Consider the following 27,808-nt stretch of genomic DNA (forward strand, 5'->3'; position numbering starts at 1 on the left):
TTATCCTTGGACACTCTTCACTGCACGTTAGAAAGTTATCCATTGCTAGGTAGGAACTGGAACACCCTACTAAGGACCTGGATCTGCAGCACCAACCAGCTGCAGAGACATCAACAAATAGCTGTCAGTTTTGTATGGATAATCTGCAAGAAAGACGCAGGGGCCTCTCAGATAGTCTTACATTTGTTTAATTTGGAGTAAGATTGTTTATCCCTTTCACTGGAGACTGGATCTTCCCGAAACAGGGCTGCATCTGCTGTAAAATATAGATATTTTCCCTGCAAAAAATCTAGGGGGTGGTTGTTCAGATAACCAACCCCCCATAGCAACTGAACCACATTGCTTTTGGCACCTTACCTCCGCGGAGACATCGTCTTCTCCCTTTACTTTGTGCCTTTTTGCAGCAGTAGGTGATAGGCTGGAGGGGCAGTTTGGGAAGTTCTCACATGGGGATCAGCAAAAAGACAGTTCTGGAATCTAGAAGTTGAGAAAGTTTATTTTGGGATTAGCTTGACTTTGGATGATATAAAAGAGGATTAACTTGATGGCCTGCATGATGTAGTAGTCGCAGCAAAAGAGCTGGAAAGATTTTGCAACGTACTCGGTATGTACATTAGATCCCTAAAGAGGGAAGCTATTAGCCAGTTGTTTAAACATGCAATTAGCACTGTATTTATAGCTAACTTACCACCTCTTTAAAACCCAGAGAAATGAAAAGTAGACGCCTCTGGCTGAATGATAGCACAATTAGTATGTACAGTTCAAAGAATTTATGATGTCATATCCTTGGTAGCGTAAAACCCTCGCCTTGCGTAAGGCGTATCCACCAGTCCAAAGAAACGGCGTGTAAATCTTCCCCGGTAGGTCTGAGAAGGCTCCTCGTTTGCAGTTGCACCACCTTCACGCTGACTGATTTCTCTGCAAGTTCTTGACCCGTAGTGCTGAAGGTGTGTGAGGACATGTGTCCTGACCGTGTGCTGCGGTGGGATCCAGGCAGTCCTCCAGCATCTGACCCATTGGCTTCACCGGCCTGGAGTAAGGCAGGGTTAGCACCCTGCCTCTGGCAGGGGTCATCATCTGCAGGGGGGGCTGAGCGGGCAGTGGGTCACCCTAGCCCCTCTCCTGTAGGAGATACCCCTTGCAAGATACGTTTTTAGGGTAGACTGTGATAACACAGTGTCTTGCCAGCTCATTCAAATGTCAGATGCTCTTGAGATACTTTTCAGTTCCCTCTTTGACTCTTGGCACGATCTCTATCAATAGTTCCACGGATACGTTTGGAGATGCAAACAGTTTATTTGGTTAGTATTGGATCTGGGGATACGCAGGTTTTGCTGAACTGTTCCTGTTTGTTTAGAGAAACTCTTGCTCTGCCTGTGAGTACTTCTGTAGTTTTGTTGTGTCTCCCCGTGTCTTTCCTGTAGAGGTTAAGTTTATTCCTCTAGTGAAGAGAAACAATTCTCATATCTGAGGGTATTTCAGTACAAAACGTTACCTATTTGGGTGTAATTTGCAAAGTCGACCAAGTTGTCAAGGAGCAATATTCACAACAAATCAGTTCTAAGACTCACCTGTTTGTGGATGTTAGACTGGAGCTTGGTTGGGGCCACGCCTGGGGCTCTAACCTTCTCCCAAAACGCTGCCAAGCAGCTGGTTTTTAACTTTCTGAGGCTGCAGCCATAGGCAGGAGGTCAGGTCCCCAGGATCTCCAGTGGGAAGGGCTTTCCAGTAGCTCTTAGCTGAGCTTAGACCTTGTTTCCTAAACCCACTTGGCACCTTTTTAGCCTTGAGCTACTAGCACTGGAACTCTCTGCCAGCTCGCATGACCGTCTTTGCCCAGACAGCAGTGGACTGCCTCTTCCCTGCCCGGCTGTCCTCCCATTGCGCGTGGAGCCACAGCTGGCACTGACATTCGTGCCAAGCACCAAGCTTGGAGGAAGAGCAAACAGCTTCACCATTCAGCATGGCTGTCAGTCATCCCACCAGGCAGGAGAACATAAGTTGACGGCTTGACAGCCGGGGGTCCAGAGGGACAGCGCAGTGAGCCAAAATGACAGGAGTGAGCCAGGCTGGGATGTCTGCATAGCACCCAGGGAGAAGTTCTCCTTTGGGACCAGGGCAGGAAGGGCAATGCTGGCCCTAAAACCAGTTTCTTAACTTGATGGCTTCCACAGTGCTGGACATGAGCAAGGGTAACAGCCACTGATGTGTTGGGAAAACCTCCCTGAAAAACCTCAGTGTGTGCATTTGCGTGTAGAGGTGAGCAAGCCTGTAAGGAGTCCCTTTTTCAGCCATCTTCTCCTGCTGAGAGTTGAAAAGGCTCTTAAATTTACAGAACAGCTTTGTGAGCTTCTTTTAAATATGTTAGAGAGTAAATGTATGGCAGGTTTGAAGTCTGAGACCAAAGCTTTGTGTGAGGCTCACACATGCAAATGTGAGTTTGTTAGAGCTAAGTGTCTTGACATGTGTACGACTGCGATGGGGTGGCTGACTCCGTGTAAACTCTTTGCCTTTGATATGTCTCTGAGGAAGAAAAAGCACGAGAAACCTCAGCCTAAAAGGAAGAGCTCGTAAAGCTGGGGGATGAAAACACGGGATGTTTCTTTTTAAGCTTCTGCAAATGATAAGGGAGATGTCCCTTCATGTGGCAGTTCTTTAGGAGAGAGCGGGAAGGGGCTAAATAGTTCGGGTTTTTCAGAATTGTAAGCGGGCGTTGCTGTGGCTCTGCTGGTTACTTTTACTCCTAATCTCTACAGAAGGTAATTAAGGACAGATGCAGTTGTCCTGTAGCTTGTTACTTCTGAGTCACACTCCTTTCTCAGAGAGTGCCCTTCTTTATACGGGTAGAAGAGCCTTGCAACGGAAGCCCACCACTGATGTTGAAGTCGCTTTCCCCAGAGGACCCTGAGCATCACGAAGATCTGCTTTGCTGTGTTTTATCAGGCAGGTTTGAAGGTGGTGGCCTTCAAGGCAGGTTGCACAACTCTACCCCTGGAAGTGTTGCTAAAGCCCTTGAAAGCCTGAGACTGAAAAATACGAATCCATCTCTCGTTTGATAGCGTAAAGCTTCGGAACCTGTTGAACAAGTTTAAACTTAGGCAAATAAGGCTGCTTTTAATTTGTGGAGAGCAATCATAAATTGTTGTCAAGAAGATAAATATTGAAATACTGGGTGGATTAGCAGTGAAAAAAGTGACAGGAGGTCCGAGGCAGGGTGATCTAAGAACCTTCATGTGGATCTAATCAAAGGGTGAATCTAGCTGTGCACTCAGATTAATAATACAGATGCATTAACTCCGCTTTCAGTCACAGGGGTAACGTATGTGTCTGCGATGCGTTTGACACCAGCATGGTCCTCAGTAACGTCTGTCTGCCATCATGGCTAATTCACGCTCTACAAAGCTGGTACTTAGCATTTAAGGGAATTTATTCTTTCAGTATAGACATGACCAGAACAAGAGCCTGGTTTGGTGAGGCGGGGGGGGAACTCAACCCAGTTTATTTCACCATTAGCTTTCATTAACTTTAAATGGGTCTCAAGCAAATGAATCTCGGGCAATGTACTCCAGATCTTTTTCAGTGCCTGCACGCACAGATTTCCTTCTCCCCGTTTGCCTGCGGTGCGCCGACACGTGTACAAGTCATGCGTGTAGGGTGGTGATGGATATGAGACAGCATGTTCTTTTTTCAGTATATGGTTTATAAACCTGCAGAATTTTGAATGGAGGATAGTTGGCTCATACGCAAGCCCAGAAGGTGATGTTACAATTCTTACAGATGCAAAATTAGCCCTACAGATTGTTTTCTCCATTTTTCTCAAATTCTTAATGTTGGGTTTGCTCTTTCAGTCAAAACACATGTTCTGTTTGCTCACCACCGGTTTATTTTTTGTCTTTTGTGAAACGCATGCACTCCAAACTCTTCTAGTAACTGTGCAGATGACTGATAATTAGGGTGTTTTTATGATTTCCTATCCTTCAGTTGAAAGGGGTTAAAATGTTCATCTGAGAAGACATGCTGAGCAGTTGTTGGTAATGTCTCAATCATTTATAGTCAGCCTGACTGCTTGAAATGTAGGACAGCACACAAACCTTGCATAAAAATACGTGATTTATAGAAGGCTTTTATACTGAGAAGGCTTTTGAACAAGCCCAAGTGTGTACATTGTGCATGTATGCATAGTAATGTAACAGGGTTGGCTGTGTGTTCTCTGAAAATTGCAAGAAAACCCCAGTCTGTTCCCGTGTTCAGAAAGTTTGCAGCATTGCCATAAAATTGGACCAAAATGTGGTGAACTTTGACTTTTTGACTTACTGAGTAGGTTTTGGTTTTTGTTTTTTTTTTTCCTACAGGTTCTCTAACGTCGATGTTTGTCAGGCTTCCTTGCGGTGGTGTCGGGGTGAGTACTCTCTTTAATGTGTAAATAATGTCCTGTTTGTTCTCCCGGTCCCATTGGTAACAAAAATTGTTGCTTTGCATTCCATCAAGTGGGTAATTGCAACCAGATGTTACCCATAAACAGGGTCTGCCTGGGGTGCGGGGTTGCAGCGACAGCCTCACGTGCCTCTCTTCAAAAGCAGCGTGAAGATTTTTAAACTCTTTTGGAGCGCCAAAGTGTGTGTGACATTCATAAGCATGGTTCGTCTCTGGCTTTTAGGAGGAGAAACCTCATTTCCCAGGCAGTGATGTTTAATGGCTTAGAGGTTACTACGTTTGAAAGCAACCCTTGAATCCAAAAACGCTTTCTGCATAGAAAGCAAGATGTGCTTTTCATGCTGCTCGTGCTGCGTAGGTGTTTCATCTTCAGTATTTGTACTTCAGAGCTGCCTGCCTCCTAGAGCAGGTGGAAAACATATTAATAAAATAGTGATATTGGAGGACAATATTTGCGAAGTTCCTGTAAATAGTAAGTTGCTGTATTTGTGTCTGGGCTACATTACTGTCCTCGAATGAAATGTCTCACAGGTTACGCAGCGCAAGGGAACTGCAGTCTTCGGTATTTGGCATCTTTCATTTCTTGAGCTCCGGGACAATCATGCGTGAATTCGGAAGGAGGTGACTAAAATACCCCTCCGTCTGTCGCGGAAAAGCTGAACGTTAGTTTTCATCTGTCAAGGTTCCATATAATAAAAAGACTTTTTGTTGTTGTTGTTTGTTCCCATAAGGCTGAAAAAACCCCAAATACCGTTCAAATACCTCGTGTTGAAGGTTTGCATTGTTGTTTTCCTTTGAAGCCTGAAAACTTGAAAGTTTTTCTTTCAAGTCAGGCTTTCTGCTCTAAAGCTTCTCTGGAGGGTGACAGTACAGAAAATCTCCGAGAACAGGAAGGGAAAAGAATGAGAAGAGACAATAAAAGGCATTGTGTTTGAAAATTCACAGTGGTAGTTCTTATGCATAATTGTAGCTCGTGAGGTTGAATTGAGAGGTCTGGATTCTGTTATGGAAATGAAACAAAATTGTTTTCTTCCTGAGTCTTTGCAAAATCGCTGCTTTGAAAATTATCCCGTCAAAAAAAAAAAAAAAAAAAAAAAAGAATAATCGGCGTTTATTCATACCGCCACCGCTGAGCACTTGTAGAGATATTTTATTTTGTATTGTAAATATGCTGCAGTCTCCTAATTCATGGCAAATTTTTGGCTAGAGTTTAAAAGGTTTGGATTTACTCTGCCCTCCAGTCAGGCATGCCATTCAAAGCAAAAATTATCATTTGCAAATGAAGACTGAATGGTAACAAGTAGAGACAGTGCCTGAGCCTAGCATGGTCCCAGAAGTCTTGCATTAAATCCTAAATCAAGGCAGGAAACGCCGCAGTGCTGGTATTATCGATACGCTCGTAATAAAGATAGCATTTGCAGTTAACTTGCTCCTCGGTTGTCTCCGCAGACCCTTAAATATTAAATAAAACATTTGCTGACTTTCGTACGGTGTTTTAGCAATCCCAACAGATATTTTCATATTTTCTAGGAAAAGCTTTTTAAAACCAGTAATTTACTAGTAATCAACTATGTGACAGTCAGATTTTTCATAAAAAATGGATTTCTGTTGTTTTGCTTGGTTTTCTTTCCCCAGTTACCTGGGGATACAGTGCCAGCTGTTTGTGTGCTTCTGCTGCATCCTTCTGATGCCGGAAAACATGGTCTTCACAGCTTTCGGGACGCATTTCTAGTTAGTATATACACCCCAGCCGTATATTTGTAGGGAAAGTGAGGCCACAGTACAGAACGATGGGCTATAGCATATTAAGTGCTTTGCACTTGCATGTGCTCTGGATGGGCTTAAGCATAGACCATCTCCTTTGGGGTAGGAGACGCATACGGTGGTCTCACGAGGTCCTTTCAACCCCGCTTTCTACTGTCTTTCGAAGTGTGAGATTTGTCAAGAAAGCTGGCTTAGCAGCGTGGTATGTTTATTGAAGAAATAGAGGGAAAACTGGAGTCTTTGTTAGCGTGCCAGTTCTGTGAGACAAGTTGCTCTTGATTTGATTTGCTATGGGAAACTGTTGGAAGAAGCCCTATAGTGGGATCTTAGCTGGGGCCACAGAGCACGCCTTTCAGTAGCAGATGAAAACCAAATTATTTTCTGCACCAAAGAGGATGACAAGACATTTTTGAGATGCATGTATTCCCCCCCCCCCCCCCCCCCCCCCAAGGAAATCAGGAAAAAAAAGATTTTTAAAAAATCAGAGCCTAGGGTAAAACATCAGTTATGAAGGATTTTCGTGCAAGAGGAGGTGTAATGTAAATCTGAGAAGTTTCGGCATGCGAAGACTGTTGGGAGGTTGAGTGCTCGTTATGGTATAACGAAATCATTTCAAATTGTTCCAGCAAGAGAACTTAAGGGGTGTTTTTCTGCTGTTGCTTGGCAGGCCATTTTGAGGCAGCAAGGTGGCCATATAGCTTTTTTGAGTGATGGAGTTTTATTTAGACTCTCCCTTGTTCTGGATCGCCAGGTTGGCAGAACATTACTCACCGCCGAGCAGTAGTCAGTCTCTGTTTTATCTTTTTCTTACAAGTTGAGAAGGTTGTGGAGAGGCAGCCCTGGTGGCGTAAGAACTTTGTGTGGGCTCCAGTCACTTCATACTGGTGAATGTTTTCCTGATGATGAAGGACCATCAGGTGCACGTGATGATGAGAGCACCTGTAGGATACCGTCTTGACTACCAATGGTTTGTAGCCCAGGTTTGAAGGAGAAGGGGTTTATTTCAGCAGAGGTTTTGTTTTCTCTGACTTTGTCACTTAATGGTAAGTGCAGTCTAGGGGATGCCTCATGGGTCTTTCCATTCAGCTCACCACGATGCTAGATAGCTTTCCAGTTGGCTGGCTGCTTCGTAAGGAGGATTTTCCCTGGAGAGCTCGATACTGGTCTGCCAAATGCCTTCCAGGGGGCAAACGTGATGCCGTAAAGAAAAAAGGAAAGAAGTTTTTAAAAACTAGTAGAGTAAGGTAGGACCGCTCCTCTTGGATTTATCACTGGTTAGAAGATAGGAAATAGTGGTCGGAATTACAATCCCCAAAAAATCTGTGTATTCACTGAAATGTTGCAATGCAGGAGATGGGTCATAAGCAAGTGTCCTTTGCTGATGGTATTAAATTTATTTGGAGTCATCAAAGCGGAAGCTGCCTGCAAAGACATACGGTGGTGTCATGATGAGAAACTAAATAGTAAAGTAGCACATGAAATTCAGTGTTGAATGCAAAATAATGCCTGCGGGCAGGAGGGGGACTGGTCTGCAGCAGGTAAAAGCTGAATGATTGCTGTTCCTTATAATGCAGGAGCTGTGGGTGTCAGATGAAATTATGGGCTGGAAAGCTGGAAACCAAGTTCTTTTTCTGCAAGCAATTAAGTGCAGTTCTCTTCCATAGGGGATGCTATGCAGATTAAAAGAATAGATGGATCTGAAAGGCGATGTAGAGCAGTGTATGGGGGAGAAGCCCATGAAGAGCTGGTAAGCGCCAGGATGAAGGATGAAGTCCGGAGCTTGGGCAGCCATGAGTTGTTCTTACCAGCAAGCGAGCCAAAGTTAGAGTGAAGGAGCAGGAAAAAGTTAGAGCAAATCGTAACACCTTTTGCTCTCTCTCTTTAAAAACTAAGTCACAGTGTCTCAAAATCAATGAGAAAAGGGTAAATTTGTTCCCTGGTGCTTGGAAACTCTTGTCAATTTTTTTATTTTTCTCCTCATTGGTTTGTTTTATATGAGGAAGCCTTCACATCACTGTAGCTGACGCTAACAAACCTCCTCCCATCTGTAGACGTCTGATCATAGCGGGAAAGGAAGAAAGCACAGAAGCACTTATATCAACAGATGTGAGCTCTGATTTAAACAACAGTAACTTATTCCTGCTGATCTTCAGCAGCATCTGCAAGTGCAGTATGTGGTATTTTTACTTGGGACGTTACCTTCACTTCTCTGCAGCACACACTCTTTTCTTAACGTATGACTTACATGCACCAGAGCATTACCTAATCCAGGATAATTAGAAGAAGATTTTGGAGAAATGAGTCTGAGCTTTGAAAATCTGCAAAATAGTTCCAGCATACTTACATCCAAATTCTTCAACACACTCAAAGACTTGATCTTACGATAGCTAATAACTTTGTTTTCTTTTGTGCGTAGTATTTTCTTTTTCTGTGCACATTCTAAAAATATCTAAACATCTAGGGCTTTAAAAAATGTTCTTAATGTTGTTGATCTCTTCCAGAACATGTTAGTCTATTTTTGGTTGTAAGGTCTTGATTAGAGCGTATAAAAATCTTTACCTGTGCAAGCAAAGTACATTATCACAGAGCAGAGGCAATGAAAAGGACTTGCATGGAATGTAAATGAGAAGAGACGAATTAGCAATTCTTAGAACAGAATGTGAGCACGGTTATTTAATCAGTGCGTTAGAGCAGTAGGAGACACGGTTAGGTAAAGACAACTCGCTGGCAGCACAGACGGTGTGTGCTGCTGTCGCCTAAGCATGACGGTGAGCAGCGATGAGGGACGAGCGGAACTCCTTCGCTCCCCTTTGCTTTGTAGAGGCTGGAGATGGTGTGCAACTTGTCTCCTCCTGCCCCTATGCTTAATTTCTTATCTGCATAGCTCTTCAGCTAAAGAAAAGATTAGAATAATGAAACCTTTTATAAGACCCTCCTCATTTCATTTTTAAATAGCTGCACGTTGGTATACGGCATAGTATACAGTGTGAGTAGGAACCTCATCATGTATGTTAACAAAGACTTCAAGTTACAAGGAAGAAAAACTCTTTCAGGTTTCACCCTGAAACATCTTAGATGTTCCTAGTAGAAGAGAGCCTGCGTGAAACTGTTGACCATTCCTCTTCTGCATTCCCTCATCGTTTTCTAATAACAGTACATGCTGCGAAGGTTAAGAGCCTGCAGCAGGTCCCAGGCGCTGAAGTCCCTCTCCCCACCTCTGGAGGAGTCCTCTCCTTCGGGCTCACCTGGCAGAAACTGCAGCTTCTTTATTGGAATGAGCAAGGCATTAATATTATTCTCAAGAAGATGAGCGTGCTGACCAGGACAACCACTCCTCATCCAACAGCAGCAGATGTGGAAGATGCAGTATCTCTGATGCAGTTGTATCCTCCAGCTCGGGAGAAAAAAAAAGAAATATACGCTGTTGGATCAACAAAAGGGAAGAAATATGCTTCCTCTCTCCGTAAAGTCCTTCCAGATGGTAAGGCTTGATGTGCTGTCCCAGCTACAACTCCTGTGATGGCAGCTACATCAAAGAGCTCATAGGCAGGGAAAGCCAAATAGCGTCTCCCCTGTAATGAACTTCAGAATTCAGGAATGACGGAGGGGTCAACAGCAGCCCGTGCACCAAACAGCAGCAGCTTCAGAGCTGGAGAGCAGTCCAGCTCAGGGCCACATGAATAACATTTTCCACCATGGCAGAGTCTATGCCCCCCTGCTGCAGAGCACTGATGGCTTCAGTGGGACTGTTCAAACACTTACAGTCACACAGATGATGAAGTGCTGCCTTGGAGCAGGGCCCAGTGGTCTCCAGACATCCGTTCCAGGGAAGGTGGCTGGGTGTTAAATCCTTATCTTGGAGACATTTGCACGCGGGATGGGGCAGTGGAGAGCTTGCAGGTGGCAGCAGACATCTCTGGATCTGGTCCTCCTCCTGCTGGGGAGCTGAGTGTGGGGGCATGGCAGTCCTTGAAATTGGCTTCTAAATCACAGGTGGAATACTTGATTTCTTTCTGCAGAAATATAACTCTTTAAAACCACTCTGTCTTGCCCTCCTCGTTCTTCTTGAAAAGCTGCCAACACGAGCCCGGTTTCTGCAGGCATCAAAGGGCCTGAACGTGGCAGTGCTTGGCTCAGGCACTGGTGACTTCTGCCGGCTTTATGGGGAAGGCCGGCACGAACAGATGTCCGAGGAGATCCGAGGGTCCGTTGGTCCCTTAGGTAAAGCCATGCTTAGGACATGCAGATTTTGGGTTTTTGTGTTTCCATTCCTTTGGTGCCTCACGGTGAACGAAGGTGGCCCTCTGTAATTCTGCATCTGTGGAAGGGGCCTGGTACTTGCTGTGGCCGGGCAGAGGGGGAAGCTGTTAGCTACTGGTGTCCTGCAGCATTTTCTTTCAAGACCAAGAAAGATGGGTTAGATACGCTCAAAGAAGGGTTAGATGTGCTCAGCCCAGACTGCACAGTGCAGCTGTATCTCACTTGAGCAGTGAGACCGAGGGCACTGAGGTGGTCAGCTCTTAGCAGAAGGCAAGCAGATGTTCTCTGTTGTATAAACCGTGAGTGTCTCCCGCTCGCAGATGCTGGGGGGAGAGGATCTGAGGATGAAGACTGCTGGATGCCCCGAGGGAACGTAGCAGTGTCATCCTGATTGCAAAGCAGGTTGACCATCCCATAACGTTTTTACAGGACTGCTGATGAGGAGCCCAAAGATGGACCCTCGCGGAGCACTAACGCGCTGGTCAGGAGGGAGGAGAAGCAGCTTGGTGGTTTCCCCGCCTTACTGGGGGCTTTTGGAGGGACGTGGTCAGATCAGTCCCATCTCCCGGACATTTGCAGTACTGATCCAGGAGTTCTGGAGGTGTTGTCACGACTCAGACCCCATCATACTTCTGTACTCGTGTTACTGCCCAAATTTATGGGGGCCCAGGGGAGCCCTCGTACCACAAATAGTCACTGTAGGGCTTTTCCACCGATGCAGCGGCTTTCCCCGGAGTGTGAGACAGTGCACGTATTGGCAGCATTACTGCACAGAGATGGCTTTTTGGTATTCTCCGAATGCTTTCTTGGTTTACTGGGACTTCAAAACCGCCCTGCAGGCAGATACTGCCAGAAGCTGTCCCTGATAACAGGCCTGGGACAATTTCCCCTGGCTTTAGCACAGCCGTGAAGGAGGCGGATCAGTCTCGTGTGCAGCGACTTGCATCTCCCCGCAGCTCAGCGAGCAGACTGGATGCCAGACAAAACAAATAATCTCTTTCTTCCCTTCTCCTTTGCCATTGTTTCCATAAATACTCTCAGCATAGAGTAATACATGGAAAATAGCTCGTGATCCTTCACATGGAGAAAAGTTACAATTATCCTGTGATGTTCCCGGGCAGCCAAGCTGTCCTGGCATGGGACGGTCCCAGCAGCCTGGCTTTTGCAAAGGCTGTGACTGGCAAGAAGCAAAGCGGCGTGGCTTTTCACAGCATCACAGAACCGTATAGGTTGGAAAAGACCTTTAAGATCATCGAGTCCAACCATAAACCTAACACTGCCAAGCCCACCAGTACACCCTGTCCCTAAGCACCTCATCCAAATGGCTTTTAAATACCTCCAGGGATGGGGACTCAACCACTTTCCTGGGCAGCCTGTTCCAGTGCTTGATAACCCTTTCAGTGAAGAAAAATTTCCTAATATCTCATTTCCTAATATTTTATCGCTGCGTGCAAGACAGCCGGGGGTGCAGCGGAGGAGATCCAGAGCTTTGGCCTGGGAACAGCCCCCAGGAGCCGTCCTTCCCCCTCTGCTCTCCGCAGAGTCGCCGCTGAATGGCAGTAAAAAAAAAAGAGCAGGCATTTCATCGCATGTCTGCAAGCTAATCTTGTCTTTGTACGGTTTTTGGGATGAATGTGGTAAAAGCCAATGCTTCTCACTTTTTGTTTAAGCTAGGATGTGATCTCATATAATAACGACACGGGGATGTCTGCAGAATGGGTTGCCTTGCCTTTGGCCTATTTGCACATTTTCAGGGGGAAAATACAGAGGATGCTGGTCCTGTCAGATATTTAGCGTTGAAGTAAATGTCTCCAGCCAGCAGCTAGATGTTGAAGGTCTGTTGTTCCCTTTGATGAGACAGGTTGGTCTTATGGTTCCCCAGGGAAGCTGCTGTCAGCATAACCTTACCCTGGCAGTCCTGGGCAAGTGTCTGTTAAACGTCCATTATTAAACATCCTTCTTTATTGTGGTGTAGGGGTTTTTTTTTATTTTATAGAATCATTGAATGATTTTCTAAACCTGTTTATTTCATCTGGGATCAGTTTCCTCCAGCAATTAAAGAGAAATACTGATACCGTGGTGTCGGTAGGAGTATTGGTAGGAGACACCTGCAAATTTTCAGTGCTTGAGATGCTGAATTTGCTCCCCTGTTACGGCACTGACCCTTTAGCATTGCAAATGGTCATCTCTCGAGTGTCGTTTGGTTGCATGGATGCTTGGTAGTGGTGAAGTTACAGTCATCGGTGGGGTCCCAGCCTTGGTACTGCCAAGGTCAGTTCTGCAATTTAATGCGTTTAAATTTAATGCTTTTAAATTTAATGCATTTATGCATTTAATACATATGAATAACTTCTTCATAAAATGTGGGTGTCTGTTTCCTGCCTGTCCTCGTTGCTCCTAAACGAGGTTCCTGTGTGTCTCCGTTAGGTCGACAGTGACACAATTTGGAATGAAGTTCACTCGTCCGGTGCCGCTCGCCTGGCCGTGGGCTGTGTCATTGAGCTCGTTTTCAAAGTAGCCACGGGAGAACTGAAGGTTGGTATGAAAATAACACTTGGCTTTGATATAGGCTCTGTACAGGACTCGGCTCAGGGCTGTGTTATGCAGGAGGTCCACTTAGCTTCATTTTAATGCCACCATCTGGCTTTAGTCATAAAGATCTTTGAGGATATCAGCAAGTGAACAACAGACTCCTGGTGAATGTTCTTACGCACCGATTAAAAGGAAGAAAGAAACCAGAGCAGCACATGAAATCACTCTTCCAGTGTTATCTGAGGGTCTTGCTGTTGCCTTCAGCTGGGCCAGCCTGTTTGCTGTTTCAGTGACCTCATGCAGAATATTTTTTTTTCCCCTGAATGGAAGGAAATGCTGTACCAACCAGTTTCCATAAAATGTATGTGGACTTTTTCCCCCCTTCAAAACAAGGGAAAGCATCATCCACTGCTGTGGTCTTCTGAGAAAACCATCGAGAACAACTGTGCAGTTCCAAAGCCGAACTAACGCTTCTGGCTGCAACCTCTGCACCCGTCTTTGTGCAATAAACCTTCCTTTCTGTCTCACGTCTTCATTTTCTTATTTTTTGTGTGTAGAATGGATTTGCTGTTGTTCGGCCTCCAGGTCACCATGCAGAAGAAAGCACACCCATGTAAGTATGCATATGTGCTTTATCAACTTGCTTCAGTGTTCGTCCGTTGTGTGATCGGCAGCTGGGAATTAGAAAGGTAGTTTGTTAGTTTAATATTGCAGAATTTCTTGCTTATTGATATGCCGGAGAGTATTGTGTTCAAAGCTCCCAGTAATTCTCTGGAAGAGGGCAAGATCCTGCTTAGTGGTTTCGGGTGGGTATTTTTTAGCAAGGATCAGCGTTACAGTCATGCTTTGAAAAAGCACTGCTGCTTTTATTTGCTTTACTCTTGTGAATTGTTTTAAGTTAAATGTTGATGGCTCACCAAATGTGAGAAAAGCAAGGGTATGCAACTAATAGTAGTAACAGCAAACGTAACTGTGTCCTGGGGTCACAACACTGAATTAGGAGAGTGTCAGAGTGGGAAGGCTTCGCAAAGCAAAAGCTGAAGTCGGGCATCTTGCATGTGTTTAATATAGCAGGGGTTTTGCCATCGGACTGTTTTCAAATCAGGGTCCCGTGCATAAATCATGTTGGCTTTGTGTATCTGGCTTAACGTGTGCTGGTTTTGTGTCTTGGGTGCTTCAACACTCTTTGGTGGGAGATAGAATCATAGGATCACTTAGGTTAGAAAAGACCTTTAAGATCATCGAGTCCAACTGTTCACCTAGCACTACCAAGCCCACCACTAAACCCTGTCCCTAAGCACCTCATCCAAATGGCTTTTAAATACCTCCAGGGATGGTGACTCCACCACTTCCCGGGGCAGCCTGTTCCAATGCTTGACAACCCTTTCGGTGAAGAAGTTTTTCCTAATATCCAGTCTAAACCTCCCCTGGCGCAACTTGAGGTCATTTCCTCTCATCCTATCACTTGTTACCTGGGAGAAGAGACCGACCCCACCTCTCTACACCCTCCTTTCAGGCAGTTGTAGAGAGCGATGAGGTCTCCCCTCAGCCTCCTTTTCTCCAGGCTGAACAACCCCAGGTCCCTCAGCCGCTCCCCATCAGCCTTGTGCTCCAGACCCTTCCCCAGCTCCGTTGCCCTTCTCTGGACACGCTCCAGCCCCTCAATGTCTCTCTTGGAGTGGGGGGCCCAAAACTGAACACAGCATTCGAGGTGCGGCCTCACCAGTGCCGAGTACAGGGGACAATCACTTCCCTAGTCCTGCTGGCCACGCTATTTCTGATACAAGCCAGGATGCCATTGGCTCTCTTGGCCACCTGGGCACACTGCTGGCTCATATTCAGGCGGCTGTTGACCAACACCCCCAGGTCCTTCTCTGCCAGGCAGCTTTCCAGCCACTCTTCCCCAAGCCTGTAGCGTTGCATGGGGTTGCTGTGGCCCAAGTGCAGGACCTTGCACTTGGCCTTGTTGAACCTCATACAGTTGGCCCCAGCCCATCGATCCAGCCTGTCCAGGTCCCTCTGCAGAGCCTGCCTGCCCTCCAGCAGATCAACACTCCTGCCCAACTTGGTGTCATCTGCAAACTTGCTGAGGGTGCACTCGATCCCCTTGCCCAGATCATTGATAAAGATGTTAAACAGAACTGGCCGCAGCACAGAGCCCTGGGGAGCACCTCTTGTACTGGCCGCCAGCTGGATTTAACTCCATTCACCACCACTCTTTGGGCCTGGCCATCCAGCTGGTTTTCTACCCAGTGAAGCGTACGCCTGTCCAAGCCATGAGCAGCCAGTTTCTCCAGGAGAATGCTGTGGGAAACAGTGTCAAAGGCTGTACTGAAGTCTAGGTAGACAAGGTCCACAGCCTTTCCCTCGTCCACTAAGCAAGTCACCTTCTCATAGAAGGAGATCAGGTTGGTCAGTAGCACACGAGTGCTTGCTGCTGAGTTCCCCTCGACCCAGCGTTTTGAGGTCTCTCTGAGCACGTCCGCTCCCTCCCAGCCGATGCACCGTACTGCTCCGGCCCTGGGTCCTTTCCCTTCCTTTCCCCTCGCCGCGTCCTCTCCTCATCTGCTTCTGTCCCCTTCCCTCACACGCAGCACTGGAGGTCCCCTGGGCAGCTGGCACCCAGCAGCGTCTCCTTGCAGCGGGTTTGGGCACGTGTGAAACGTTCCCCGTTTCCAGAGAGGTCGTGGGACACCTGCTGCTGCGCGGCTGTTCTGTGTTTCTAACTGAGCACACGTGCATCTTCCAGGGAGGAAAGAAGAGCGAAAGCAGAAGCAATTTCTTCCTGCTGTGTTATATCTAGATGATATAACTAGATGGTATATCTAGATGCATTGGGGCCAAGGAAACCTATAATTAACACCTCTCCTTTTCCTCTTTTCTCCCCCGTCTCATCATTTCCAGGGGTTTCTGCTATTTTAACTCGGTGGCAATCGCAGCCAAGCTGCTCCAGCAAAGACTGAACGTTAGCAAAATCCTTATAGTGGACTGGGTGAGTAAATGCTGGTTCTTACCCTTCAGAAGAGCAGTTGGAAATTTTTCTGGGTATTTTTTCTTGCAAAGGCAACCCTGGCTTTGTTAGTGAGTGAAAAAAATGTTGCCTGTGGTCTGCAAGCCAAAATTTGTTTGTCAAAGTTGGTTTTTTATTATTATTTTTATTAAAGTGTTTTTAATAAAAGAAATATTTCTTAAAGGGTCTGTAGTTTTCAGGATAAAATTTAATTAAGAAGTAGTTGCTTTCTAAAACAAGCCCATAACACAGTCTCAAGGATGGGTAACTGCAAACCGTGCTGAGTTTGGGTTATTTTTTTCCGGAAGTTTTTTGACCTTAAGCATTACGATCCATCGCAGCTTTCTTTTCAAGATGTGAGGACCGGTTACGGAGAGGGACTAGCTGGCTGGCACAGCTCGACCGTCAGTCTGGCTGGTCTCGGTGTCCTGCCTCTGGGCCAGCGCAGCCTCCGTGCGAGAGGGCAGGCAGCCAAAAGCGATCTCTAAATTGGCACAAGGCGGTGAAATACTCTGCAGACAACACAGCGGATTTGCGAAGGAGCTTGTTCGGGATTTTGCTATGGCAATGTGTAGATTTAAAAATGTGCCTGATTGCTTTTGATAGATTTAAAAATGTATCTATGTGGCTGTGCAGGCATTTGAGTTGCTGGGTATCGGCCAAGAGTTTTGATTAGATTGCCACACATCTCCCGTGGGCTAGACCTGCACGTTAAAATGGATGTATTTGTCTTTTTGACCTACTGGATGGACATCCTTTTCCTCACTTCCCACCAACGGTTTTTCATGTCAGAAAAGGGTATTTTGAATATCCGTCCTGCGTTTCTGCACCACGTAGCAATGCGGTAGGGGATCCGGGTAGTGGGTTTGTGTCGTTTAACCTTGTTGGGTCCAACACGACTTTGCGGGACACTTGTATCAGTGGTCACCCCACAGAACAATTAAAGATGCAAATTTGGAGTAACTAATATAGTCTCTCCATCCCCCAAGATTGGGTACGAATCCAGTTCTCTCCATCCGAATAAATTGATCCTGTCCTCAGTTTTGATACACGCTTGAGATTGTTTACCCCCGTTTATCCCGTGTGTTAAAGGAGTGTAACCTGAAGCCAGCTGTGCAAAGCAGGTTACTCTCATTTGCGATAAACTGCTTCAGCTAGATCAGAGAAGCGTAGAAAACGAAGCACAACAGCAAAGAAAACCCCTCTGAATCCCAAGTTGATGGCTTTAATCTGTGTTTTTACTAAGGTACTAACCTCCCTCATATAATGCAATCTCTGTCCCCAAAGGATGTTCACCACGGGAATGGTACTCAGCAAGCTTTCTACAATGATCCTAATGTTCTTTATATTTCACTACATCGCTATGATGATGGGAACTTCTTTCCAGGCAGTGGTGCTCCCGACGAGGTAAGAGCGTGGATCGGCATAGCATCCGTCCGTGTCTGATAGGACCTGCTCAGGGCTGTGATTCAGGTGCCCCCCAAGATCTCAGATAGCCTCTGCCAGGCAAGGCTTGGAGAGAAGCTCGTGCTTGTTAGTGCCCCTTTGGGAACAGGCCACCCGGTTTGTGCCCTTGGTGCCTTCTCATCCAAGTCCTGACAGCCGTGGGCATTGCGTCCTGCCCCGCGAGCTGGCAGGAAAGCACGCGCCTTGACTAACGAGCAGAAGATGAGTCAATGCAGTTAGGCTCTCCAGCCCTTGTGGGAGAACCTGATCCAGAGGAGCCCTTTGCTAGCTTTCCCGCACTCCGTCTACTTTTCAAGGTTTCCCCCTTACAGGCATAAGTTGTTTCTTAGATGTAGGAGGGACAGGTTGTCTGTGGCTGTGCCACCGGCGCTCGGGTTTCCTGGCACAGCCTTGGAGCCCATCCGATCCCCGCTTCCCCTGGCCCTGCCAAGGCATCGCTCACCGCCACTGCTGCGTTCACGTTGCACGGCCCCGACGGTGGGATCTGAGCATCTGTCAGTGATGCTGCTGGACCACATCCACTGGTTCCTGGCCGTGGCCTTGGAGCCTCTTGCAGCAGGGCCAGGCCAACGGAGGTGGGAGCCCTTTCTCCCTGAACTCTGGATGGATGCTCCTAAATCCATTGCATCCTTCCTTTCCCTCTAGGTCGGCAGGAAATATTGTCTTTCCAGAGTGATTTATCAAAAGGAAATTATATATGAAACACTTAGTTTTGGGTACTCTGAGGCACTGCAGATTACATCTGAAAACTCCTAGAGTTCTTACCCTGTCAGTTTTACCTTTTCCTGTTCATCAAACATCGCCGTTGCCATTCGGTTCCTAAAGAAACGGAAACGTACTGGGATGCTGCTTCATTGCCCTGTTAGTGCGCTGCTGTGGGAGTGAATAAACAGCAGCCCTTTGCATCGGGCTTAATTTCTGCTTCAGGATATGCAGTGGTCTCAGACCTACTTTTTTGCTGACCTTTTAATAATCTAGTAATCTGGCTTACAAAATATCTAGTATTGTAAGGAAACACTAGACTATTGTAAGGAAACACTAGATAGCTAGTGTTGTAAGGAAACACCAGACCGCTCCGTGTTTATCATTTATAGTAATTTTCAGATGTGTCCTTCCAGACTGAATAAAACAAAGAATACAAAATAAATTCAATTAAAGCCGCAGATGGATAAATAGCCCACTGTGGATGGATGAACCCCCTGTGTTTTTCTACCAGCAGTATTTGCACCAATGCAAGGGAGAAAGTGCTATAAAAGCCCTGCACTTTATCTAGCCTAAATTATCTGGCTGTGTATTGTATAACACATTAATTTTCAATTTTTTTTTTTTTTTTTTAATATGCAGAGACCTAAAAGAACCCACAAAAACCAAACTGTAGGAGCTCATAGCCCTGTGCGGAGCTGCTGACACCGGTGGCAGCAGATGCTGCCCGGCTCCCTTGCTGTCCCCAGGGTCCCGCAGCCCCTGCTCACGGCCACCGCGCTCAGGCAGCTACGAGGTCCCCGCTTGACAAAGGGACTGAACGCAGGCTTTTGAGTTTCAATATGGATGGGGAAGGCCTGGCCTTGCTTCTTGGCAAGCGAATTACGGGAAACCCCCGGTTTATTTTTCGGTTTCCCCTTTCCCAGATATTTGCCGTCAGTGCAGATGGGGACGTTTGCAGTACATGCAAGGATGGGGATGTACTTACATTTACCACCCACATGTCCCTCAAGCAGCGAAAATATCTTCTCGGTGAATCATATTTTTCCCCAGCAGAGGGGGAGCTCGCTCTGAGTAAAACTGAGGGTTTTTTCCCCCAGTTGCAACTGTAATGAAATATAAAATATGCTTCTGAACAAAGCTGAAAACAAATTAAGGAAAGGTATTGCATGTAATACGCTCTCCTGCAAAAGAGGAAGAGGAGCTAGTTGATGATGAGGTGTTTTTTGGTGAGCAGCAGTCAAATATCGCTGGTCCACAGCTCCCATAAAGATCAGAGCACGGAGAAGCTTTATTTTCACTCTTGTTTGGGGGACCAGGTCGCTTTAGAAGGAAAAATTAACCTCACTACCACCAAGCTATTGAATCAAAATCCATATTCAACTGGAAGAATATTAAGACAGCAGAGATGTGTTGCCAGAGTTCGCTGTTTCTGTAATTGAGTACCATCTCCCTTTTTCAGGTTGGCACAGGAGCAGGAGTTGGTTTCAATGTTAATATGGCCTTTACTGGTGGCCTTGATCCACCGATGGGAGACACAGAATACTTAACTGCTTTCAGGTAATATTGAAGTTTTCCTCTTACAAACATATTTTTCACCTAAACTGGGTTTCTTTTTCCTCGTGCAGTCCTCCTTAATCTTGAGTTTCTCTCTTGCTAAGTTTAGAAATAGAAGATTTACATCTAGTTGCAGTTGAGTACCATAATAAAAATAAAGCTGAATTAAGTAAATAGGATATTTCTGGCCACAGGAAGCGTGCCTGTGACATTAGGGGATTGACATACTCGCTGCTCAGCACTGACTGATGCATGAATGTAAAATATCAACTGATATGAATAAGCTCTTCTGGTTGTGGCTAGAAGTCTTTTTTTCTCTTTGGGGTGAGTATTTCTATGGGTAAACCCACCCGGATGGGGAGGGGAGTCCAGAAGCACTTTTTAACAAGTCATCATGAGTTGAAACGTGGGAGTGCAGCTGCCCCAAGGGCTGAGACATCACCACTGCGCTGCAGACGATGGTACCCAGCTTCTGGGCGAGTTGGCCATGCAGTCCCTCCCCTGCAAGAGCTCTGTTCATGACTCGCACCGCAGCTCGCTCCCAAGTGTACCTAGCAAAGGGACGTGGGCTTGTTTTGATAAGCTTTAGATTTTATTATTATTCTTCACCCAAGATATCGAATATGCCTGTTCCAGCCAACTGGAAATTGAAACGACTGAACTGTTGGGTTTGTGCTTTTCTTACTGGGTTCTGGTTTCTCCTCAGAAGCAGCATGTTGTGTGTTATGAATAAAAATACAACCATCTCTTAAATAAGTGTTACTCATCATTCACTGTCAGAGTGTGAATGAAGGTAAGCAAAGCTGTGGAGTTGAAGTAATATGTTGCTGGGATATCATCCGTGATTAGCAGTAATAGTAAAGCCAGATATAAACCGCTGTGCTGGGTTGTACAAGCATATTCAAGCGTGCTCCAAAAAACTGGCGTCATTTGAATCTCCAAATGGAGCAGGGGATGAAGCCACTTGTTGACTCACTGGTTGATGTCCACCTGGTCTTACTGTCCCGCTCACAGAAGCATATGATACCCGAGGATCATGGGGAGGTATCTGCAGGGAATTGTTTGATCTGATCCTTACTTTCCTCCTCATATCAGCATCATCAGAAGAGATGCATGAAGCAAAACACGCGTTAGCTGATCCACTGTCGTGCACAGCCAGGTTGTGGTCTCTCTGAGCAGGGTCACTACGGGAGCACTGCAAGAGCATGGGTTGAGCATCATCTCGCTGCTCTGAGCAGTTAACGGGCAGAATACCCCAACAGGGCAATTGTACGTCATTGCATTTTGGGGACTTGCGGCAAGCCTGGAGTGATGTATTTGCCTCCCAGAGCTGCAGAGAATGGGAGAAGGAAGGTATTAAAATTAACTATGGAAGCAACAGAATAACAAGATGAAACGAAGGTGGATCTCTGGGTAGAGGAGAACTTGCGAGTAATGCAGTAGTGAACAGAGGCCAGTGTGAGACCACACTTTCCTTTCTGATGCTCTTTCCAGGAGAACGAATATAATTCTCTGACCTGCCGGATATATAGGCTTTATTTTTCATAGAGACTGTCCTGTTCCACCCTCTGCCTCCCCTGTGCTGCGGATCCATCCTCTCCAACTGGCATCTTTTTTAACAATTATGGGTCGAAGTGGTTTTCTGTCCTCAAACGAGATTTAGTGCGCTTCTGGCGACCACCCCACATAAATTCAGGGAGACACACACTTGCCAAAACTTGGGATGTGAATTTCTGGTGACAGGCAGATGGAATATCGCCTTCATGGAATAGCATTAAATCTGGGAGCATTATTTTCTGTTCTTCCTGTGCGCGTATTTGTATTCCGTTATACTGAGCAAAAAGAGCTTTTACTCTTCAGCCTGCCATTAAAAAGCCTTCAAAGAATGTACACAATTTAAAATAACATCTAGTCAAATAACTGTCATTTGTCTCGATGTTTTATTCCGGTTACAGGAAAGCGGCACTTTCGTCCAAACTGGAAGTCTGTTTATCCCAGCAGTCAACAAGACTGATCTCTTCATTATAAAGAGAACTGGTAGCTCGTGACAGAGTGACATACTTGCTATTAAATATTAATTGAGTTTCAAGGCTCCTGGAAAACTGCTCAGTCTGCACAGCAAGACCTTTGCCAGCCATTCCTTAATAGGCACTGGTGTCGTCTTGCCCGGAGACTGCAGCTATTTGGGGAGGCTATTTTGGAGCTAGCCACAGCCCTTATTTTGCCGGGGGTTTGGGACGTTGTGACTCATCCTCCTAGGTAGCACCTCCCGTAGTCTGCCCCATGTGCACACCTTCAGTCAATAAGTTAAATTGGAAGCTTTTTTTTATCTTATGCCAAGTTTGGTCATGATAATACATTATCAAGTGACCTTTTTAAATCTTACCAGCTTCTTTGAAAAACATTTTTTTTCCCCCCTGAATCTTTCTATTGATTTTAATGTAAAATAACGCTTTGAAGTTTGCAATTTATAGTCCCCCGAGAGTTAGAAAGTGAAGGGAATGGGTCATATATCCTTTTTTTTTTTTTTTTTTTTTTCTTTTCTTGCGTTAGCCCCTTGAGACAATGCATGCCTTCAAGGCAGCACCTTGTTATTCCACCCCATCGAATGCCACGTTGCATTTGCCGGGGATCAAACCTAAGATGAAGAAAAGATAAGAAAATTGGCCATAATGAACTCCAGAAGCAGCAGGCATTTTCACCATGAACTTGGAAACTCACAGTGGAGAACTGAACTTTAATTCAAACCAGTCCAAATGCCAAACTGTGAGGCTTTGAAGTCTGTAGAGGAATCAGTGGAAATCCTTTGAGCTAGGCAAAGATACTGATATACTTTTTCTTCTTTTTTTTTTTTTTTAAAGCCTTAACTCTTCACATGCTTGCCTGCTTTTAGGGAAGAAAGCCCTCTTTCTACGTAAAACAAGCAGAACAAAAATAAGCAACGTGCTTTTCATTTTTTTTTTTTTTGGTTCTGTTTCAGAATGAGCTGGTGTATGGATTTGATAAAAGCATGTGCTCTAATGAAATAATATCTGAGATAATTGTCCTCATAAATTAGTCCTCTGATGAGTGCATAAATAAATCCCAATGAAACCTCTCATCCCTGCAGTGAAGACCTGTTTTAGTGTTGTTTTACTCTTTCCGAAGAAAGGACGGTAACTCGCATCAATGATTTTTCTACTGAGCATTTCTCCTACGAATAGTGGCTTCCCCCTGCTTGCACTGCAGCGTTGGGTTGGACAGGATAGCCTGACCTCTTAACGTTTATTAATACCACCCAGCCGTTTCAAAAGTGAGAACAAGAGTTAAAAATGCGAAGCGGAGAGCAGCCTTGCCGTGCACTTTGTCGCTTATTGTCTTCATAACCGAGGGCTGAAATCACCGGCTGCCCCGTCTCGAGGTTGGGGTGATACCATGGTTGCTGGGGGGTTTGTTTTTTGGTTTGGGGGGGTTTTTTGTTTTGGTTTTTGGGGTTTTTTTTGGGGGGGGGGGGGGGGGGGGCAGGGTGGAGTCACCCTGCTCACTAATAAGATGCGCAGAAGGGATCTGGGGAGTTTGCTGCGAGCTTGGCGCTCCTCCACCCCATCGCAGCGGCGGCTCTGCCTGCCCGAGACAGCATGACATTATAATTTAGCTGACCGTTCGCTGGGCGAAGGTCCCACGGCTGAACTCACCGCCAAAGTATGTGGGCAATACAGATTTCACAGATTAGGCAGAAATGTATTAAACTCTAATGCGAAAAATGCAGGGCATATAATTTTAAAAGTCCTTAACTCATCAAAATGTTATTGGTATTCATCGCTGTTATTCCGTAGTTATAGAAACAAACGGTTGTAAAATTTGGGGTTTTTTTTTTTTTCCTCTGAGTCTGTTGTTCCCTAACTTGTTATACAAGCAGAAATCGTGTTTGCTTCTATAAATCCTCATGACGTTTTCAAAAGCAGAGTGTGCAAACCCAGCTAAGAGACCTGCAGAAAAAATGCGAAGACTGTGGCTAGCGCCTTATTACACGCAAACAGCAGTTACTTAGTGAAATTAAAGTGTATTATCCAGAGTTTTCCTCTGAATTTACTGTAAGAAAGTTTTCCTGATGATTCTAGCAGTTGTGTTGTCTCATACAATTTTTTTTCGCTACCCTGAGGTCTCCTCCACAATTATAATTGCATATACAGCTTGATTGCATGTTAGTTTTATTTTGATTTAAACACCTAAACCAGAAGCAAAAGCCAGGGCTGTGTTTGAAAGGTCCCTGCTCCTGCCTTTCTCGGAAAGCGTTAAATAAGTTCAGGAGCCAGTTTGGGGGGGATTTTGTTTTTTCCTTCGATCCATAAACCATTTCCGGAGTGAGTAAGAGGGAGGGGGGGAAGATGATGATGTTTTGCCTGGAACGGTTGTTTCTGTATTTTAGATTTCATGCTCTCCCGACGCTGATTTCGTCCCCAAACTCCTAATCCCTTTTGACATAGTAAATGACCGTGGAGATGGCTGCTTGGAGAAACAAAGACTGGAGTCTTCAGGAGGCTGATTAGCCTTAGGAGCAGTGGATAATATTTTTTTATATATATATATATATATATATATATATATATATATATGGCCATATATATATATATATATGGCCAACAGTAGGAAAAAGAGTCTCTGAAAAAACCGCCTTCTAAGTTTCACCGATTTGCTCGCTGCAATTGAGCATTTAAAAAAAAATCCTCTGTAGGATTGTTTAATCTGCCTGTCATTTATTAGGCATTTAATTGGTGAATTGGCTAGTAACAGACTAAAATTTATTCAGTCTTTTGGAAAATAGATATAAAATTGTATTATTTTTTTTTTTCTCCCCCAAATGTTTGCAGAACATGATCGGTAGTTTTTACTGTTTGCAGCCATCCGTATTGACTAGTGCATAGCCGTTCAGCTCGGCTGTAATCAGAGTCAACTGAAAGGATTTACTCTATTTTAAGCAAGCAAAACAACCCTCTAAAATTTAGGAAATTTAAAGATAACCCGTGTATTTTTAAAAAAACCTACATGGCTTGAATGAATATTCAGTGTTAGGAACCCTTTCATTCCTAGGTGAATAACTCTACAGCCACCTTAGCCATTAGTTAAAAGACCCAGTTCCAGACAAAACTGCTCGCCTTCTTGATAGTAATTTAAATTTCTGCCTTTTTATAGCATCGTCACCAGGGCAAAGCCATAGGTTTGTTTGCAGTTTAATTGTTGCTTTCTTGGGGGTCTTAGCTTTACTGTGATGGATCTGAGCGAAGAGGCTGTTTTCATCTGTGCACGAGAAAAATTAAAAACCGAAAGACTGGGTTGGATGTGCTTGAAACACTGCCCACAGATGAAATCTCAGAAATACGTTGTTTGAAAGCAGTTCGTTTGCTTGCGTCTTGAATTTTCACGAGGCTTTTTTTTTTTTTTTTTTTTTTTTTTTTTTAACAATTATAAAAGGGGAAAAATGAGAGGCTTCCTGGGTCAAGTTTTATGGTCAAAGATATAGCTGCTTATGTATGCGGCAAGCGTCAAACAGAGCTGGGACTGCGGCTTTGGAGTTCTGGTGTAATACCGAAATTAGGAGAAAGTCAGAAGAAAGAGCAACCCAGGAGAGTTTGGGTAGGAGTCACGGGCAAAGGAAAGGGTTCAAGTCTGGATTTGAGAGTCCTCTTGAGCTTGGATGGGTTTGCGATGGCCAAGGTACCGAAAGCATCATTAGCTTGCTTATTCTGACCCCTGTCATCTTGCACTTCTCCTCCGGCTGCCCCTGAAGACGCGCGGCTCCCGGGCAGCCCCTGTCCGGGGCGGCCTGCAGCACCCATGCCAGGGTAACGCTGCCTGTCCTCCTGGCTCCTCTCACACGGGGGAGCCAGGGGACCTGCGACCCGTGTCTCTTAAAACTCTGCGGGACCTCATAAAAATGTACTGTGCGCCACTAATAATTGCTCAGAGTTGAAGATACTTGCTGGGGTAACCAGTTGCGGCTGTAAGGTCACCCCGTCCTGCACCAGAGAAGACTCTGGACATCCTCAAAACGGCTCCTTCCAACTATTGTCAAATACCAATTGATTTACTTTTAAACAGCAACCGCTGCTTTTTCTCTCCTAAAATTTATGCAGACAGGGTTCACGGTTGACTCTCGGTGCTGCCTGTGCGTTGGCTGTGCCACTAGAGGGTATCTCCGAACCGCTGTCACCGCGCGGGGACCCTCAGCCGAGCGTCACCAGCACCGTCGCGCTGCTCGCCGGCTGCCCCTCTTCCTCCGGCGCGTTCGCGCTTGGGCGTCGGCCACGTGAGCTGTCCCACGGCCAGCAAAACGTTACCGATTTGGGGTTGCGTGGGTTTGCTCGGTGCCGACAAACCAAGCACGCGGCTTTGGGTGCAGGCTTGGGCTTGCTCTGCGACCAGCTTAGGGTGATCCCGCGCAGCAGGTGAGGTACTAGCAGCTCCCGCGGTGTCATAACTTCAGGGGAGGGGGAAAAAAAAAAAAAAAAGATGATTTTAGCAGTTTTTCTTCGGTTAGAAATTAAAGAGCTCAGCAATACTTCAAAGCTCAAGAAAAAAAAAAAAAACAGCCCTCTGCCATGTGCACTTGCTTCGAAACTGCTGCTTTAGTCCTTTGTGAAGGAGGTGGTTTCTACTTAAAATGTCTGTGGGTTTCACTAAACAGATTTTGTCGACTGTAAAGCCGTCAGCAAAAACTGTGCTATTTTGTTGTCTTTATGTAATAATCTCCCTGAGGACAAAATGTATATGGCAATCACGTTGTTTGGGGGGAAAAAAAAATTTAAAATTCCTCTTTTGGATTTCGTAAGAATTAAAAGAAGATAAGATCCTTTTTGCATAGATTTCCATGTCTGTGTGCAGAGTGGCAGGCGGGAAGATTGCAGGAGGCTATTAGGTTACTGTGGCAGTTAGCTAGCAAAAAATTAAAGCTAGAAGGCTTTCTTTTTGGCCTGCATGGTGGCCGAGTGCCTTGCCCAGACCTGCGATGTGCCCGGTGTCCTGCCTGCCTGCTCAGTGGTGGCAATGGAAACTACTCGGTGGGTTTGACCAACACTGGAAGTATCTCATTGCGTGGTAGGTGTTAATACTCCCTGGAAAATAAACTCTGCGGAGGGCAAAATGGCGTGAGCTCAGATCGGTGTTGGGGCTAATACAAGTTGCTGACACTAGAAGGTGTCTCGTGGCTGTTGAACATCATTGTAGCAAGAGATGTGAATTTTTATGGGTGTCTTGGTAGCACTTGAGCAATCTCAGCGCTAAACAGACCTTTCTGGGCTCTTTCTGGTTTTTGGAGCGTCACATAACAACTGTGCTCAATAAAAGTGAAGTTCTCATGTATGCAAATATATTTACGGGTTCATGCTTCAGTATATGAATAACTTCAGTTCATGCTTTAGAAAGTTAACCTTGCCGGGAGCGGTTACTAGGATGGGGAAACGGGGAAATACTGTTGTCTTCAGTCCCAGCAAGGGACGGCATTGCTCAGGTTGCTCTAGGGACACATCCAAGGTTCAGCGGGTACGTTTATAATGAAAAAGAACATACTTTGGAAAATATTACTCTATATAAAGGGCAACCCTCTGTGCACATCCTTGCTTTTCCACCATTTCCTGCATCAGTGCCCGATCGCAAAATCCAAAACAACTTTCAGGCCCGTGCACGTGGGTACCCCAGCGTGAACTGAAGGCGCGAGCAGGCGTTCACCCAAGAGTGCTTGCGACGAGCTTTCTCAGTCAGAAAAGATTGTGGGCGTCTGCATCGTGTTTATTAAGAAGCTCCATTGCTTTGGCTTTTTTCCTTGCTGTAATTTCAGTTCTGCCGTGTTTGTGCTGGAGCTGTTAGACGAAGAAGCAACTCCTTGCTCTCTGCTCAACTTTCCAGTTTTGCTTAATTGGCATCTTCGTGTGGGAAGTGGGGTGTTGGCAACCTCGTGTAGGTTTTCAACAGAAATTGAGTAGATTGAAGAGAGAAACCAGAGGGAAAAGGCCTTTTGCTGAGAAGCCACAGATACAGACCTCGTTTCATTTAAATACTGGCCTTAACAGACAATAATTTATGGATGCTGAGCAATTCAGTCTGTTT

At 45.6% G+C, this 27,808-nt stretch overlaps 1 protein-coding gene across 10 annotated transcripts in view; it reads left to right on the forward strand.

The window, feature by feature from the left end:
• Positions 1 to 27,808, forward strand: part of HDAC4 (histone deacetylase 4) — a 279,148-nt gene that overhangs the window by 220,904 nt on the left and 30,436 nt on the right. For all 10 annotated transcript variants that reach the window (XR_012777014.1, XM_075511397.1, XM_075511403.1 and 7 more), the window contains exons 17-22: positions 4,353 to 4,399; positions 12,886 to 12,993; positions 13,548 to 13,603; positions 15,895 to 15,982; positions 17,288 to 17,407; positions 19,632 to 19,729. Coding sequence is in view for 9 of the 10 variants with exons in the window: in XM_075511397.1 (XP_075367512.1) it covers positions 4,353 to 4,399; positions 12,886 to 12,993; positions 13,548 to 13,603; positions 15,895 to 15,982; positions 17,288 to 17,407; positions 19,632 to 19,729 (517 nt within the window). In the remaining variant the exon portion in view is untranslated. The remainder of the gene's footprint in view (positions 1 to 4,352; positions 4,400 to 12,885; positions 12,994 to 13,547; positions 13,604 to 15,894; positions 15,983 to 17,287; positions 17,408 to 19,631; positions 19,730 to 27,808) is intronic.

The sequence above is a fragment of the Mycteria americana genome, chromosome 9 (genome assembly GCF_035582795.1).
Source record: "Mycteria americana isolate JAX WOST 10 ecotype Jacksonville Zoo and Gardens chromosome 9, USCA_MyAme_1.0, whole genome shotgun sequence".
In the NCBI taxonomy this organism is placed as follows: domain Eukaryota; kingdom Metazoa; phylum Chordata; class Aves; order Ciconiiformes; family Ciconiidae; genus Mycteria; species Mycteria americana.